Raw genomic sequence first — 18,308 nt, 5'->3', positions numbered from 1 at the left:
TTTTAAAAATAAGAAAAAAATATGTCATTTCTAATTAAACCATTAGATGTTTTACAGTTCATGATATCAACTCTACTTTTGGAAAACAGTCTCTTGTTTATATAACTTTATAGATCTAACTTTTAAGTGAGTTGGGGGAAATCAGAGGCAGAGACAAACCATGAGATACTGTGGACTCTGAGAAAAAACTGAGGGTTTCTTGGGGGGTTGGGTGAGCCTGGTGGTGAGTATTAAGGAGGGCACATATTGCATGGAGCACTGGGTGTGATGCATAAACACTGAATTTTGGATCACTGAAAAAAAACCTTAAATTTAAAAATATATAAAATATTTCTAATCTGCACAAGACACTAGAAGGGATTTCATTAGAAGAAAGACAAATATAGATTTAATGGAGCTTTTCAAACGGGCATATTTTACGTTTTCACCAATCCTCAAAATCACTCTTAATAAAACCAGACTTAGTTTTTGGAATGTCTGAAGTAGATGTCAGGATAAGTTCTGAAGATAACTATCTGAGTTATTTTTTACAAAAGGGAAGCAGTGAGGTTGAGCCATATGAAACTGCCATTATTTTATTTTTTAAAGATTTTTAAAAATTTATTTATTTGACAGATAGAGATCACAAGTAGGCAGAGAGGCAGGCAGAGAGAGAGGAGGAAGCAGGCTCCGTGCTGAGCAGAGAGCCCGATGCGGGTCTCGATCCCAGGATCCTGGGATCATGACCTGAGCTGAAGGCAGCTTTAACCCACTGAGCCACCCAGGCGCCCTGAAACTGCCATTTTTATAGGCTAAAAATGACAGTGTTGTAATTAACAGCTCAACATAGAACTTCCAACTTGACTCTCCCAGGGTTTGTTAAAAGTCCAACCTCAAGGTGGAGGGACAATCTAAAGGAAGCCACGCATTGTCCTAGAAATTGCACATTCTTTGGAGAACTGGCTTTTCTTGAGTATCTACTACATGAAGGTTCCGCCCTTGGTCCTATAGTTTATTTATTTACATTAATTATAATCTAGTAAAAAAATTAAAAATAAACACAGATACACATATTATTAAATTTTACTATACTTACAAGCTTCCTATGCTAACATTTGAAATAATAAGGCACTGGTGGAGAAAAAAATCACTCACCTTTAAAATCGTAACTGGTTAACTTACCTTACAAGGGAATGGTAGGGTGCAAATGTTATTTTATACCAGCACCTAAAACAAATCATAGGATCTAGCTTAGAGGTACAGTGAATGGTTTTAGGTCAAGGCTATGAATTTTTAAGGCTATGTTGGCTATCCATAGAAATGGGAAGGTTTGGCAAAGGAAACAGAAGGATCGCGGTAGGTTTGAGTCAAGCAAGTCCCTTCTGGGACCAGATGGTAGATGTCTCAGTGCGATCTATTGTAGAGAAAATCTGAGTTTAGAGAGCCTCTGTGGCTTTATCTCAATTTTAGTGTGTTGAAATATTCTGCTAAACATCTTTTTCTGAAGAATGGTATGAATGAGCAATGCTAGTCAGAATCTGAATCAATGCAGAAAGGGTATTAAAACCTATACCATAAAGAGATGCTATCCTTATGGCAACTTCTACCACAATCACCTCTTACCCATAAGACTCATTAAGAAAACTAAATGTAAACAGAATATACTTTAATTACAAAAGGACTATCTTGCAATTATTATATATAATAAAACAGTGGGGCATATTAAATGAGAGCACGTGATGAAGAAAGGGCTTGCTAGTTAAGTTTTAGGGTTGAATTCGAATAGGAGAGAAAACATATTCATTGGGCATCACTACTGGAAGACATAAGTGCTTCCAAAAAACAGAAATGCTGGTCATCTTTCTTTTTCAATTGTTTCATCAGGAAGAATCTTTTTTAGGTGATAAAACTTACAAGCTAAATTAAAATGCACTCTACTCATTGGCAAGCCACACCAGCAAGAATAATGTGATCATAGTACTTGGAAGTTTTTGATTTATAACTATACTATCCTCTACTTATAAGGCTGCAGTCTAGCAGGCAGAGCAATGAATCATTACAATTGTCTATCTGGGAAATGTCAAAAGATTAAGTAAGGGCAGAAGAAGAGAGAAAAAGAAAGAACACACATTTCTGTCTGAGAATTATTCCACAATTAATGGGAAGAGATCACTGGCACATAAATCCAGTGCTAAAGAAATAATAATTAAAATTTTAAGATCTTCAAATAAGACTACTAATAAACCACAGTGCTTGAACTTCCTGGGTGGAAAGGCAGATTATCCTCTGGCACCCTCATAACTAAATCATTCCTTATTCAACTATCACAGTGACCTCTCCCTATGCACAAAGAGTTTGGAAAAGCAAATTCAAGCTGAAGAAATAAATTAGAAATTTGAACCAATCATGAATGGATCCAGATTTTTTTTTAAAAAAAGGACACATACAGTTTAATCGATACTTTGCCCATACAAAAATAAGCATCCACAGAACGTTTATTTACTGTTTAAATTACTCCATATATTCATATACCATGAACAGAAAATATATTTTATCCCACACACAATAAGAGCAAACAAGTGCAATCTTTCAAACATTAAACATTATAATCAAATCTGTACAACAGATAAATAAATTTATACCTCTAACAGTTAGCTTGTAACAAAACAAGACAAAAAACAAATATTGCCCAAAGTCACCGGTTTACTTAAAATTCTACTTATGGTTATATGTCGCAGTCAAAAACAGCTTGAATCTTTTACTACACTGCACCAGTCAGGTTGATAAATATATTTTTTTAAAAAACGGGGGGGAGGGGAGGTAATAGGAAATACCAAAATGATTATAAAGAGCTTTCCAAACACTGGAAGTACTAGACAGAAATTAATTAGTTGGAGGAAAACATATTAATTGGATCCACAGGGTAACTGGTATCACACTGGTATAGCTTAAGGAAAGGAAACAAACGGATGAATGTTTCAATTGGAAAGAAAATTTGGCCTTTTTATAAAAGAAGTGACAACATCGACAGTGACAAAACCCTGTCATGGAGCCTAAAACAACTCTGTGAGACAAAGTGTACAAAGATTTAGGTATACCTGAAAACCACAGTCCGGAAGAAAAACCATGTCAGGAAACAGGTAACATCAGCACGTGAACACATATAAATTAAAGGCATACTGTTCATCGTTCCACATCATTGCACATATGGTAAGAAAATAATACTGCAGTCATTCTGGAGTAAGAAAGTTTTCAGTGAAGTAGGAAGTTCCATGATGAATACAGGTGTAGACAATCTAATTACCACAAATTTAGTCAAGATCAAAACACTCAGCGGTGCCACTAAGCTAATTAAATTATGTTTTTTACTGGAAAGGTAATTATTTCCCTGCCTGTGTTAACTTAAAATCATTTATAAATGGAAATACACAGATCCAGTAGAAAAGACGTTTCACATGCAATCCTATACAATGCACTCTGCTTCAACTGGTTTTCAGGATTTCACACTGGAGACGTACATTTCCGATATATACAACCACACATGTTCAACAGACGCCACCGAGCTGTCCTCTTGCCACACGCGTTTTTAATTTACATATACATTTATATCTCCAGATAGACGCTTTTCTCCTCTAGGTAGACACAAAATTAGCCTGAAGAGTTTTAAGTTTCTTAGGATTTTAGGAACCTAATGCCTTGACTTATCTTGAATCGACGATAAGATGAGGAGTCCACAGAAAAATGCAGCTATACATGCCAACCTTTTCAAGAGAGATGAGTTATCTTTAGGAATAATAATCTGTGCAAGATCATTAGTGATCTGAGAAATTTCGTGCGCCACACAAACAAATATGAAAGTGCTGACAATGATGTTGAGCATAGGGTTTCCAGGAATGAGTACCAAGATGCCTCTGGTGTCGGCGGCCAGCCATATGTGATATTGGCAAATAAAGAGCTGGAAGGAGAGTATTTAAAGTTAGATATATACAGAGGGTCAACGACTACATCACAATTTTGCCTAATTTAAACATTTCCTAGCATAATTATGTTAGAAGGCTTTTTCCAAACCATTTACTTCCGTTTCACTCTTGGTCCTGAAAAGCTGACTGTAGTCTGCTCTTCAGAACCCCTACTTGCTGAAGCATGGCTTCAAAGTCCCCAAGAAATCACACAGGGACCTTACAACTAGAAAAAACACACACACACACAACACACACACACACACACACACACATATATTTTTTAATTTTTTTTCTTTTTTGCATGACATAGAAGACAGCTGACAGAAGGATTTCTGGACTCTGGTCTTTAGACCCCAAATAAAGAGTTACTGTGGGTCTGTGTACATATGTGCATACTGCATATTTACACGTATTTGTGAATATATTTCTTATGTGGATATATGAACAGGAAGTGATACGGGCATTATGATATCCTTAAGTTTGCTCTGCATGGTCAAATGTTTCCAACTACATTTGCCTGTTCCTAAAATATACTGCAACTTCCATGTGAGTATACATATTAGTTGACACCACTACAACTTTCTTTTGAAGAGTGGTGGGCAGCAAAGCAAAGTTTATTGAGCCATACTACAAAGCTCCCGAAAAGGGAAGGGACCTCAGAGGGTTGCCCTACAACTTTCAATGTGGTTACAAATGTGGTTCTTTCATCACATTGTTTCAAAATATCAGAGGGTAGAAAAATGCAAGCTATCTCTCAAATATGAGACTATACAATTTTGATATTTTTACTAGAAATACCAAATTAAAAATTCATTCATTAAATAAAAATGCTCATGCTCCTAATATTAAGGGGATAGCAAAACAAACATTCTTTTATTTACTGAATGACCTGGTAAGTCATTCTTGGTTAATTCTAAATTCTATTCAGTCTCACTTATGAGACAAAAAAAAAAATAGAACATTTATTAAAGAACTCAGAAAAATTTATTTTCTCTATTTTAAGGACAACTTAATAAATCTTATACTCTAAAATATATATTTTATTAAACAGATTAAAATCTGTTCTGTTTCCTCATTAAAATGTTTTACTTTGAATAATAGAGCTGAGAATATTCAGAATTTCTTTTAAACCTACTTTAAGGCTTTAAATAAGTCATAGTATTTCATATAAAATGTAATAAGGTTAAAAAATTTTCCCAAATTTCCAATCATAATGGTGAATTTTATTAGGATAAGTATTGATAAACTAAATTCCAGTAATATTTAATTATGGAGATGAAGAACAAATCAAAATCCCTTCAGCTCGACTTCATTTATATCTATTTATAAATTTCATTTCAATCTATTTAACTTTTTTCTTTTCTGATCTCAGCAATTTAGTGCTTAAAAGCTTAAGACAATAAAAAGAATATTTGAAAGTCATCTATGTCTAGTCATTTAAATAAGCTTTTAGAAATATACTACTTTATTGCTGTTGAAAATTCTGAGTTTCTTCTCTGTATTTCCATAAAGAACAAAGCTTTGATTTTTTTTAAAAAACGTATTTCGGATTTACACACACACACACACACACGTAACACTTGGCTGTGTAAGATCAAACAAAATATTAATGTACCAACCTCTAATGAAATTTTTCCAAACCAAGCAAAAAATGAGCTATAAACTGATCGGGCATATCCAGGGATATTCCTTATTAGGATGAAGGCTAAAATCTAAGGAAAAACCACAAAGGCAAAATAAATAAAAAATAAAAGCATTTGCTTTCCTTCAAGTGATAACTTTATTATCTATGTTCTTGAATTTGATATATACACAATGTTTTTTTTTTCGATAGGGAAAGTTTTAGCAAGTTATTATTTTTTTGAAAGATTATTTATTTATTGGACAGATGGAGATCACAAGTAGGCAGAGAAGCAGGCAGAGAGAGAGGAGGAAGCAGGCTCCCCACTGAGCAGAGAGCCTGATGTGGGGCTTTATCCCAGGACTCTGGGATCATGACCTGAGCTGAAGGCAGAGGCTTTAACCCACTGAGCCACCCAGGCACCCCAGCAAGTTATTTTCGTTCTAGACTCTGTCCAAGCTAGATTTCTCAACATGTGGTCTGTATACCGGGTATTAGTGCAGATTTTAGGTAGCACACGGCTGAACAATTTTATGTACATTTGAAAAATTATAAATCTACCTGAGGCCCTTTGTGTAGAAAGAAATGATATCATATTTTGTGTAGGCAAATTTTAAAAATCCCACGATACAATTTGGCTTCTTCCATAAAGTATCTGCCTGATTGGCAGCAACATACACCCCTCTTGCACTCCTCAAAAGCCCCTTCCACTAACAGCCATGTAAATATGCTCTGAGAAATGGCACGACTTTGAAGGTGTCCTCATGTTTGCACTATGTAGCCAGGCAGATGACATACTGAACTGCATTCACATGTCATATATTTTGCCCTTTCGATCTCTTCTCCCTAAAGACAACCTCCAGCTTTTGGGCACCTGGTCTTCACCCTTCTCCCACATCTTTTTGTACCAGATGGAACAATCCTGAGTTTTCTAAACCTCTCATTCAGGGTCATATTCAGTAACTAGTTTATCAAGCAAAGAACTCTCTTTAGAATCTACTGTCCTTATAAAGAAGCAAGAAATTGCAAAGAAAAAACTGTTTTCGACTTCATAGATACCTTTCAAAAACCTTTTCTCATAAAAAGATAGAAAAATCTATATTTCAGAGAAAAATCCCATATTCGGTGTTGATCACTCTGGGCATCTGGTCAAAGGATCTCGGAATAGGCCTCTGGGATGCATACAGGATGAACAAGTAGGAGATCTGTGGGTCACTCTATCATTGGGAGAAAGGAACCAAAGTGAACTACTCAGGTACTGTTAAGTTGAGTGATCTTCATGGGCAGTAGCGTCAAAGAGACTCAAGTTTGAATCTGGCCTTTCCCTTGTATAGGTCTGGGATTGAAGGTGAGGTGCTTTATTTACTCCCTTAGGTCTGTTTCCTCATCCATATGAATAGGGATAAGATTTACTTTGAAGGTGGATGGGAACATTAGATGGAAAAACATATATAAGGTACTTTTCATAACATGCATTGTGAGCCATTTAAAGAAACATATTAGGTAATTAACAGCACAGGTGGCATATATAAATGGTAAAAATCATAAAGGTGAGACCTACATAAAGCCCTTACACATGAAACCCTTCAATGAGTTATTATTGTATTAATAATTATTATATTGTATTAATTAAAGTATTAATAATACTTAATTATTATAATGTATTGTACAAACTGTAAAATGCTAGAAGAATGACACAGATAAATACAAATCACTAGTCTGAGCATCAGAAAATCCAGGAAGAGCCCTAAGCAAATCACTTTCCTTTTTTCTAACGTTAATTTACCCTTTCTCAATGTGTACTCATTTCTTATCATATTCCAGTCTGTGTTTCGTCATACACTTAGTAAACGATGTGATCAGGGGAATAGAAAAATCAAAGAAATGATAGCCATGGAGAAGACCCCTGGGACCTAGGGAGTCATCATTATTAGCTTGATAATGAAATAATAATAACACTTAGAATTTGTTCAGCAGTTGTAACTTGCTAGGTACTATGCTAGCACTTAATATATATTACTTATAGTTAACCACCTGTATGCAGTTCTACAGCAAGCCTTTCTGGAAATTTCTATCCAGACTGATGGGCAAAACTAAAAGGTCAGGATTCAAGGACTGATCTATAAGACTGAAACAGATAAAAGGGATTAAGAGTACAATATCTTTATTTTTATTTTTATTTTTTTTAATTTTATTTTATTATTATTTTTTTAAGATTTTATTTATTTATTTGACAGATCACAAGTAGGCAGAGAGGCAGGTGGAGAGAGAAGGGAGGAAGCAGGCGCCCTGCTGAGCAGAGAGCCCGATGCGGGGGCTCGATCCCAGGACGCTGGGATCATGACCTGAGCCAAAGGCAGAGGCTTTAACCCACTGAGCCACCCAGGCGCCCCCTTTTTTTTTTTTTTTTTAAAGATTTTATTTATTTATTTGACAAAGAAAGATCACAAGTAGGCAGAGAGGCAGGCAGAGAGAGAGAGAGAGAGAGAGAGAGAGAGAGAGAGAAGCAGGCTCCCTGCTGAGCAAAGAACCCGATGCGGGTCTCAATCCCAGGACCCTGAGATCATGACCCGAGCCAAAGGCAGTGGCTTAACCCACTGAGCAACCCAGGTGCTCCAAGAGTACACTATCTTGATGAGCACTGAGAAATATATAGAATTGTTGAACTATTATATTGCACACCTGGAACTAATATAACACTATTAACTGTACTTGAATTTAAAAAAAAAAAAGGATTGATCCATAAGCAGGGCCAGGCTGAGAAAATACTTTCTAACAAAACACTGGGAATCTTGCGCATGCTAAACTCCTAAGCACCCTCAGATAAGTATGCTAAGGACATATAATCGTATATGAATTTTTAATAATCACATCCATACCTACACCCCCACACCTACCTCACCTGTTGGTGTCTGAGAGTAAGAGTGAAACGTGATAAGGATGTAAAATTTGGGGCTCCCTGGATGCCCTCATTTTTACAACAGGGGACTAGCACCCTTGAAAATTAATAGCTGCTGATAAAATTAGTGCTCCCAAAAATTTGTGCTCCCAGTCCATTCTTTTATTCTGCAACAGAGGACCTGAAGCCCTCACTGGAAAAGTACTAAGGAAATAGGAGTGTGCAGAGGGCAGTGACTGGAAAGGAAGGTGATAAGGCTCAGGAGTGCTTGTGAGTTCTTCTATATAGTCACTCTTTCCCTTAGCTCTCTTTATATCGTTCTGTCCTGGTGCACTGTGAATGGTAACACCTCCCTTCAATCAGGAGTAACAGAGATGATATCACATGCGATATGCAAAAGATATTGGTGAGCACTACTATTGTCTATAGAAGTCATGAAAATGCTACATGAATACAGTACAATGTTTAAAATTTCATTATCAATTCTATTTGAAGAGTCTGTCACATGCTTGGTTCTCAGACTATACAGAGGTTTACGGGAATAAGAGTTCTGCAGTGCAGAGAACTTGAGACCTCAGAGCAGATCCTCTAGAAATCATCCTTGCTCCTCTTTACTGCTCAGTTTTTAGGTCTGGCTTAGACACTGCTTTCTCCAGGAACCCTGCTCTGACACCAGGGTGGGTTGGAAAGAAGTCCCACGTGTTACCAAAGCACCCGGTACTTAACTATCGCCATACTACCACCATATCCCATAATGAGCCACAACCAGAGGGACCTCTGCAAAATGCCAGGCTGATTTGAGCTGCTCCTTGCCTCTGGCCACCTCCCCAGTCACTAACACAGACTTCTCTAGACTCTGGCTCTTGGAGCTATAGCCCAAAAGGCCTTCTTCAAATTCCCTGAATGCAAATATGCTCCCTTCCCCCACAGGGCCTGAATTCCTGCTGTCAGCCTTCATCCCTCCATTCTCCACTTAATTTTCCCAGGGAAGTAATTTCTGACCCCTGACCACAACTCGCTTCAACTCCAACTAGGTCAGATCCCTTTATTAGCTTCTTTTGTAATATCATGTACTGTTAATCATTACACAGTGATTCTATGATTACTACTTATAACAGAAGAATGGAGGCTCTGGGAGGACAGGAACTGGTCTGATTTGGTTACCACTGTATCCCCCCAGCCTGATATCTAGTGCATAGTAGGTATCAAATGTTTGTTAAATGAATAAAAAAATGTCCGATGAATGAATGTTGACAGGTCCATATCTCTGTTAGAATGTAAATTCCATGAGGGCAGGAGCTGTACGCATCTTAACACTGAACTTCTTACACATGTATGTACATGTACATATAACATAGGACTTAATACATTAATAGTTATGATTAAATAAGTAAATGAAGAAATAGGAGTAAATGAGGACAAAGCAAATATGAGGAGAACTAACATTTTCGAAGTGCTTCCTAATTGACCAATACCAATCATTTCCATACATTTAATATAACAATCCTTTAAAAGAGATTTTAATGTCCCTGGACAGTAAAGGAAGGTAGGGTTTAGGAAGATTAAGTAATATACCTACATTTTATAGTTTGATCTCAAATCTCACTGCCTCTAAAGACTGAATACTTATCAAGAATTAAGAAAAATTTTATTTTCTAAATCAAGACAATTACCTGCACCACAGATACAGATGGGTGGAGTTCATTGCACTCTGCTTTGTTTTTACAACTGCTAGCCCAGATGGAATAGGTCTAAACCGAAAAAACATATGGATCAGTTCAAGAAAACAGTTAGGCCTTCACAAGGCAGCTTTCTCAGCATCTTTACATAGTTTTCTCTGCTTGTTACATTATACTCCATGATGCTATTTAAAAACTTCAGTAAAAACTGCTCACACGTTTGGTCATCACTTGGTTTGTTCAACTGCTCAAATAAAAGAAAGAAGAGAAAGAGGAGCATAGGTCTGTGCTTTTCTGGAAAGAGTGATCATGACAGTGATGGCTCTTCCTGTCAAATATCTTACATTATATTTTTCCCCCAAATTATTACAACTTTAAAAATTTCTATTTCACTGAATCCTCAGTTATTCTTCATATTTAACTTATACATACATTCTCTTGGCGTTTCTGTTCAATTAGAAAACTACAGAGAAAAAAGATCTTTAAAAGTAAAGATTTTCAATATTAAAAAACTGATTAAATTCCTATTTCTTAAAGTTAATTTTCTGTACCATTTAGGACTTTGAAAAATTACCAATTACATTTTGAAACTTACCAAGAAAGAAACTACTGAAATAAACAATAGAAAATTGGAAATTTTGTTTGAAAAAAGAGGTTCACCCTTTCCTTCGGAAAGTACTTGACGCTTCTGTAAAGCCAGATAGATGAAAGCAAACAACATTCCATGAAAGACTACCTGAAAAATAGGAAGAGAAAATTTGTTTTAAACAGCAACTTTTCAGTAAATGGCATAAATATTTGGTAAATGGGGACAATATGTACAAAAATAAGTAAGTTAAAAGCTTAAAGGTTGAAAGCTTCTTTCTTTTTTTTTTTTTTAAAGATTTTATTTATTTATTTGACAGAGAGAGAGATCACAAGTAGGCTGGGCAGGGGTGGGGGAAGCAGGCTCCCTGAGAGCCTGATGCAGGGCTTGATCCCAGGACCCTGAGATCATGACCTGAACTGAAGGCAGCGAAGGCAGCGGCTTAATCCACTGAGCCACCCAGGCGCCCCAAGGCTGAAAGTTTCTATGACAGACTTAAACTTCAAGAAATGACATAAAGTCAATGACTTTTGGAAACTATCTGCAATAGGACAGCAAACAGCTCTTGCAACATATGAGATAAGCTGCTTCACTTGAGCAGTCTCAGCAGCAAGTGAAGAAATAAAGATAATTTCAAAAAAATGATAAAAACACAAGAAACAACAAGTGTTGGGAAGGAAAAGGAGAAAAAGGAACCCTTGTGCACTGCTGGTGGGAAAGCAGACAGCGCAGCTGCAGTGGAAAATAGCATGGAGGTTCCACAAAAAAATTAAAAGTAGGACTTTTATCCAGTAATTCCACTACTGATATCTATCTGCAGAATACAAAAACACTAATTCAAAAAGATATATGCACCCCAGTGTTTACAGCAGCATTATCTACAAAAGCCAAATTATGGAAACAGTCCAAGTGTCCATCAACTGATAAATGGATAAAGATACATACACACACACATACACACACACACACACACACACACACACACACACACACACATATATGTATATAATGGATTATTGCTCAGGCATAAAAAAATGCATTTGCAACAGCATGGATGGATCTAAAGGATACAATGCTAAGTGAAATTTAGTCAATCAGAAAAGACAGATGCCATATGACTTCACTCATGTGGGTAATTTAAGAAACAAAACAAATGAACAAAGAAAAAAGGAGATAAACCAAAAAACAGACTCTTAACTACAGAAAACAAACTGGTGGTTACCAGAGGGGAGGTAGGTTAGGTGAGACAGGTGATGGGGATTAATAGCACACTTATGATAAGCACTGAGCAATGTATAAAACTGTTAATTACTATATGTCAACTATACTGGAATTAAAACAAATAAAAGAACAACAACAAAAATAATAAATAAAACTATTATGGAAATGTATGATAAAATTTAAATGCTAACCCAAAATAAAACACATTTTAGGTTGATCCTTTCAATCAAATAAATCAATACTACCACCACCAAGATCATGCTTTTAAGAAGGAGCGTACATACACAAGAATGGAAAAAAAAAATAAGGTGGGCCAGAAAGTACATAAAGCTGCTTCTTCTTCTTCTTCTTCTTTTTTTAGGATTTATTTATTTTTCCAGGGGTGCATATGCACACGGGTGTGGTGGGAGGGGCAGAGGGAGAGAATCTCCCAGTGGCCTCCTGGCCTCCCTGCTGAGTGTGGAGCCCTCCCATGACCTGAGATCATAACCTGAGCAGAAAACCAAGAGTCGGACGCTTAACTGACTGAGCCCCCAGGCACCCCAAAGCTGCTGCTTTTTTTTTTTTAAAACAAGGTTGTAAAGCGAACTATCATATCACAGTACAGTGTTCTAATGACAAAGTTGAGAATTTAAAATTATTTGATATCAAGCCTTTAGCAAAGCTTTTTCTCATCTGTGGTTTTGAAATGCCCTGTAGTACACTGGCAAGTACACATGTATTAGAAACCAGAAATGGCACAGAACAGGCATTAAGAAAACATTTGTTGAATGAAAAAAAAGATGAGTGAAATATGGCAGATGAAGGGGAAAGAGAGAGGAGAGGTAATTAATATTTATTCAGTGTCCATTATTTCCCAAATGCTGTGCTAGATGTTTTACATTATCTTGGACGGGTGAATCTTCACTTCCCTTTAAGATTAAATTCACAGAAACACCTATGACACTGGTCTCTCTTCTTTGCACGTTTCTACCACAAAATCCACATTGCATAATTTAGCACCTAATTATAAGTAGTAATCTTGGGTTTTAAAACTGATTCTAAGACTTAGAAGCCTGGTGGTATGTCTTCTTTCTCTACTATATTCCTCACAAAACCAACATCTAGAGCTTAACTCGGGGCTCAATAAATATTGTGTTGAATGGCTGAAGCATGTACATGAGGGATTTTTTAAGTTTATTTATTTAAGTAATCTCTATGCCTGACGTGGGGCTCCAACTCATGACCCGGAGATCACTTCACCAACTGAGCCAGCCAGGCACCCCTATAAGGGATCATTTATAAGTCAAAATTAGGACTCAAACAAAGGCCCCTTTATAGACAACATTTTTACAGTATTTTCCTGCTGATATACACACCCATGCACACACTTTTTCTGCTATAAAAAAAGACGGGAGAGCAGGGCTGCTTTAACTTACCAAGTCAACATGTTTCCTTATTCTAAAACTAAAAAAAAAATAATAATTTTCCAAATAATTTTTTTAAGTATAATTTGAAATGGCAAAAGATCACAAGGTAAATACATACGTAACGGTCTAACCTCCATCTGAACCACCATTCATATACATTCCCTTTCAGTTCAAAACACTTGGACAATGGCCAAAGAGAAAAGATCTTCTCAAATGCACCCTAGGAAAAGGAATCCAGAACACAGATTAAGATGGTATGAGTCAATACTTGTTTTCTAAATCTATTATAGTTTTCTAAAGTTAGGATTGTATGAGAGTCATTCACAATTTAAAAATTTTCTTTCATTTGAAAAGAAGTTTATTTTACTAAAGGCTAACAAAGATGACTTGAAACTTTTTGTTAATTTACTTTCACTGCACATGAAAGGCTACTGAGACTGCAGAATTTAAAAAAAAAAAAGCAAGCTAATAACTGGAAAATTCTTCCATTTAAAGTTTTTAATCTAGTATACAAACAGCTAATATTTACTGATCAAAACACCAAAATACAAAAGACCTTAGCCAATATGATATCAATATCCTAGAGAATGACGGTTAAGGTTAAAATAGGGTTTTTTCCCCTCTAAATGTTAATAATCTATAATTAACCATTTGAGTTAAAAGAATGCTCTGAATTAGTCACCTTACTCAATCAACCATACCCAAATGCCATTACTAGCCTTTGAAACAAAGTTTACAATTTTACTGTGGTCAAGTTAGTGAATGGTACCCTCTTATTAATCTGACAAGCCTAGAAAATCTGGGAATGAAGGGGCAGAAGTCTTGGGTGCATTCCTGCACATTAATGAAGACTTTCAAAGAAGAGAACAAAAACCTCAATTTCCAGACTAAAGAATGCAACAAACTCTATTAAGGAGCGCTCCATTATTAGACCTAATGCCACAGCATAAAAAATGTAACATAACAGTTTTTTTAAAAAGGCTATTAAAAACTAAAAAAAACCCCCCAAAAACAAAAAACAGCACTGTATTTTAGGTAATGCTGAATCCTTAGGTTAGAAGTTCATTATTTTAATGAAATGCAATATTCTCCATTTAACCATTTAAGAATTTAAAATACTTATACCTTATTACATAGAGGTTCTATCAAAATCTATGCCTCAGAAAACGGAGGATGATTCTTACCAAGAGCTGTGATATTAAGAACTTACAGATCATATATATGATATGTATATGAAATACAGAAATATAAAATATAAAATCAATATGAAACAGAAATATATAGTATCTATTAGAGATATATGGTCTTATAGATTGGATATATGTGACACGCTTATCATTTAAAATATTATTTCTCATTAAAAATTTGTTTCTTATGTCATCAATGGGTAAGTATTTAGTGAGCTCCCATTTTGTGCAAGACACTGGGCTATACCAGGCCATGTCTTTTCTCTTTTTTCCCAGTGATCCAAAGCTGGGGAAACCTTCTTAGTCTTGTTATTGAACCCCTGGTTCACCTTCCCTTCTCTCCCTCAGATGCACCTCAGTGTCTGGAATTTTAATGAGTAAATGTCAAGTAGCTGTTGCAGTTACCTGGCTATTTCTTCATACGTTTGCTGTCATTTCCTTATTACTTTATAAATCTCCTGTAAAAAACCTTGGAGGTCAGGCTGAAATAAAAATGCTTTATTTCTAAGTATGAAAATAAAGTATGAAAGCCTACAAAACAAACCAACAAAAACCAGCTAATAAGATCACATACGCGCGCACAGACAGACACACACACACACACACACACACTCACACACGTGATGCTTATGTGGCATTTGCCCCTGACACAGTGAAGCCCAAGACAGGGAATGCTGGGGATGGGAGCCAACTGCAGAATATGTCATAACCTATAGGCATTCAAATGAGAATATTTTATGATAAATATCATGCTGCCCAAATAATCTGTTTGCCTGATGGACTAACCAGCAGGTAGCAGCCGGCCACCTTGCTTAAGTAGCTGAGAAAACCTCAACCATCATACTAGGGGGATAAAACAGCAGACATACGAAAATGACCCAAAATTTTATTAAATTAAACATACTACATCTATACCAACCCATTTGCTCCTAAGCTGGTTTTGCTAACGGCCCAAATTTTACTCTACGCAGTTACGGAAAAATCAAGTAACACTCTGATGCAATGAATAATGCACAAACCAAGCTGCAAATTCTGTCAGGAGAATTTTGATCTCCACTTAGAGTAGTGTCGTATAAGAGGCGTTCAATAAACGTCTGATTGATCAAAGTCAAGTAAAATGGATTCTGAACAATTGCCAGAGGAAGAGCTTTAAATTGCTCTTACAACAAAAACAGTGGTAACAAAAGTAGATAGGTCTCAAAAGAACTACACTGAGTAGTCAACTACAGAGTGACACTTTTATTACAGTCATTAAAAAATGAAGCTCAAAAAAAGCTCTGACTCTTCTCACATACTTTAATAGACTTGAACTTTAAAATAAAATAGAACAAAATATAAACTGAAAAGACTGTACAAACCTGAGAATATGCCAAAAAACATATACATAACAGCAAGAAGGCTAGTTTCAACAGTAAGCCAAAATGCCAGAAACAATTTCCTAAGAGAGAAAATATTTAATTTACTAAAAGGTATAAATTTACATTAGAAAACATATTAAGAGTCTCTGGTTAACATATGAACACTCTGCATAGTTCTTAAAATAATTGAAGGCTGCCCACAGGATACATAAACTATATGTAAGTGGTATAAATTACAAGAAGGGCCAGAAGGAAAAGCTGGAGCCTCCTCGCTAGGAAGAGGCCACAACCTACGCCTGACACCCTCTGTATCTGCTGTTCATCCACTGTAAACACATCAGAAAATACCTCCTGGGTTCCACTATACCTATTTATTATTCGAGGGCACAACAAAATTTGGAACAATATGTTCAACATAATTCTAATATTCATGTTGAATATAGCTTAGGTAATATGGCTGAAACATTAGAGTTCCTAGGAGAGAGCTTAAGAACTCCCTAAAGGATCAGGGTTTAACCTTAAGATGTATTTTAACATATGCATATTTTAAGTTATGTGTTCACAGTTCATTTGTATTGATTTCATTTGATTCATACGCTAGGTTTGTGTCGAGGGATTCAGTGACAGAGGCTGTTCAAAGACATTCATGGGCTTGATGAAAGGCTGGAATTCAAATCTTACCTGAAAAAGTTATTTGACATTATAATGGAAGTCAGTGGAAAATATTTCTAATATACAGTATTTGGTTGAGTTAAGTTAAAAATTAGTAAAAACAACTTTTAATTTTTCCAAAAGAGGGAAGCTTTTATTTCAACGATATGATCTTGAGGGAAAGAAGCATTAAGATAAATGCGCACGACCTCACTGTGAACATCATCAGTAACTGTCTGTGAGGAGTTTGAAGGTGACGACCTTCTGGGCACTTAGGTTTCCTTGTACGTACAACAGGTTGAGAGTAACTGCTTTAAGGGTGGTCTACAAGATAAATTATATTAGTGCTCTTTAAACCTGGCTAACACAAAAAGCCTTTTTGCAAAGGAATGCCACTCCCAAATTCCCAATATAGGTAAAAAATCAAATAAAGCAGAGCTGCCAAAGACTGGGGAAGGACGGAGGGGACTGGAGCCCTATTTGGCATGCTCTTCTCTCTTCTAGTGCTCTTCACTCTGGCTCTGTACAAGACAGTTTGAAAACTGTTGCATTAGCTGATATGTAAAATGACTTTGAAAAATTTAGATAAAAAAAAAAAGAACACACAGACAGTATACATGCAAACTATTGATCTGCCCTGTTATATCACTGAATTAGCTAGCTGTAACATTTTTAAAAAGACTGTTTACGAACAAAGTTTCAAATGTCAACACTACACATAAATTTAAATTCTGTCTCAATAAAAAATAGCCTTTAACAACTAAAAAGAAATTCAGTACATTAAAAGAATATTTATTAACAGTAAGAGAGTATATTTACCATTTGCTTTTTTTTGGATTATTTGTGGCCACAGGGCTAAAGTAACATATATGACCATGAACCATACGGTGACCAAGGGGACGAAATAATAGAATTGATAAGGCCGATCCATCACTATGCATAACACCACTACCAGGAAATTGAGACGAAATAAGACCTATTAAAAAGGAGAAGAGAATGGTTTTCATTCCAGGTATGCATGAAGAGTAAAGACAGATTCTCTCTGACAGACTATAAACATTTATTTAAGACTAAAGTAATAACTGTACAAGTATATTTTACTAATCCTTAAAATTACATTTGTTCTACAATCATTGTAAAGAGTTGACTATAAAATATTTATGCATCATTATATTAACTAAATCCAAGCAAAGTACCAGCCTGAGCTGTCCTCTGGCTACAAATGCCATCTTGTTAAATGTTGGGGAAGAATCATAAGCCTCCTTCCTAGGGCTACAGTTTATAAGCAGAGATTAGATTACCTCAACAAAAGGGTGTCCATTTCATCTCTGTTTGATGTTGATTTACCCCATTTAGGATTAAATTGAGAGTTGTCATAGATACAAAATAATATTACTCAAATTAAAAAGTGGCTTTGGGACCCCTGTAACAGTTATTTCAGACAGTGTGATGTCATTCAAAGAACACAGGATTTGAGCAGATTGATATTAGAGCTGTACCATTACTATGTGACCGTAGGCAAATTATTTAGCTTCTCTGAGCCTCAGTGTCCTTTCTGTTAACATGAAAACCACAACTCTGGGTTGTAATGAGGGGTAAATAAAATAATATTCAGACAGTGCCCAGCGCAAGGTAGAAACTTAATAAATATTAATCCTCTTCAAAAAGAAAACATAACATATTATAATAATCCCAGGTAGCTGTGCGTTTCTACAAAACTGAACCGAATTAGCAATGTTGTCCCTTGTGTACTGGT

The 18,308-nt window shown here is 35.9% G+C and overlaps 1 protein-coding gene across 2 annotated transcripts in view; it reads right to left on the bottom strand.

The window, feature by feature from the left end:
• Positions 1-2,437: 2,437 nt before the first annotated feature.
• Positions 2,438-18,308, bottom strand: part of CASD1 (CAS1 domain containing 1) — a 56,286-nt gene continuing 40,415 nt past the window's right edge. For both annotated transcript variants that reach the window (XM_080817969.1, XM_080817968.1), the window contains exons 12-18: positions 17,372-17,528; positions 15,902-15,981; positions 13,475-13,576; positions 10,736-10,876; positions 10,135-10,212; positions 5,561-5,653; positions 2,438-3,934 (exon numbers count right to left, since the gene is read on the bottom strand). In XM_080817969.1, coding sequence (XP_080674095.1) covers positions 3,668-3,934; positions 5,561-5,653; positions 10,135-10,212; positions 10,736-10,876; positions 13,475-13,576; positions 15,902-15,981; positions 17,372-17,528 — 918 coding nt within the window. In that variant the 3' untranslated portion in view covers positions 2,438-3,667. The remainder of the gene's footprint in view (positions 3,935-5,560; positions 5,654-10,134; positions 10,213-10,735; positions 10,877-13,474; positions 13,577-15,901; positions 15,982-17,371; positions 17,529-18,308) is intronic.

Source organism: Martes martes (genome assembly GCF_963455335.1).
Source record: "Martes martes genome assembly, chromosome: 11".
In the NCBI taxonomy this organism is placed as follows: Eukaryota; Metazoa; Chordata; class Mammalia; order Carnivora; family Mustelidae; genus Martes; species Martes martes.
The sequence above is the reverse complement of the archived record's forward strand: the minus strand, read 5'-3'. Positions and strand labels throughout refer to the sequence as shown.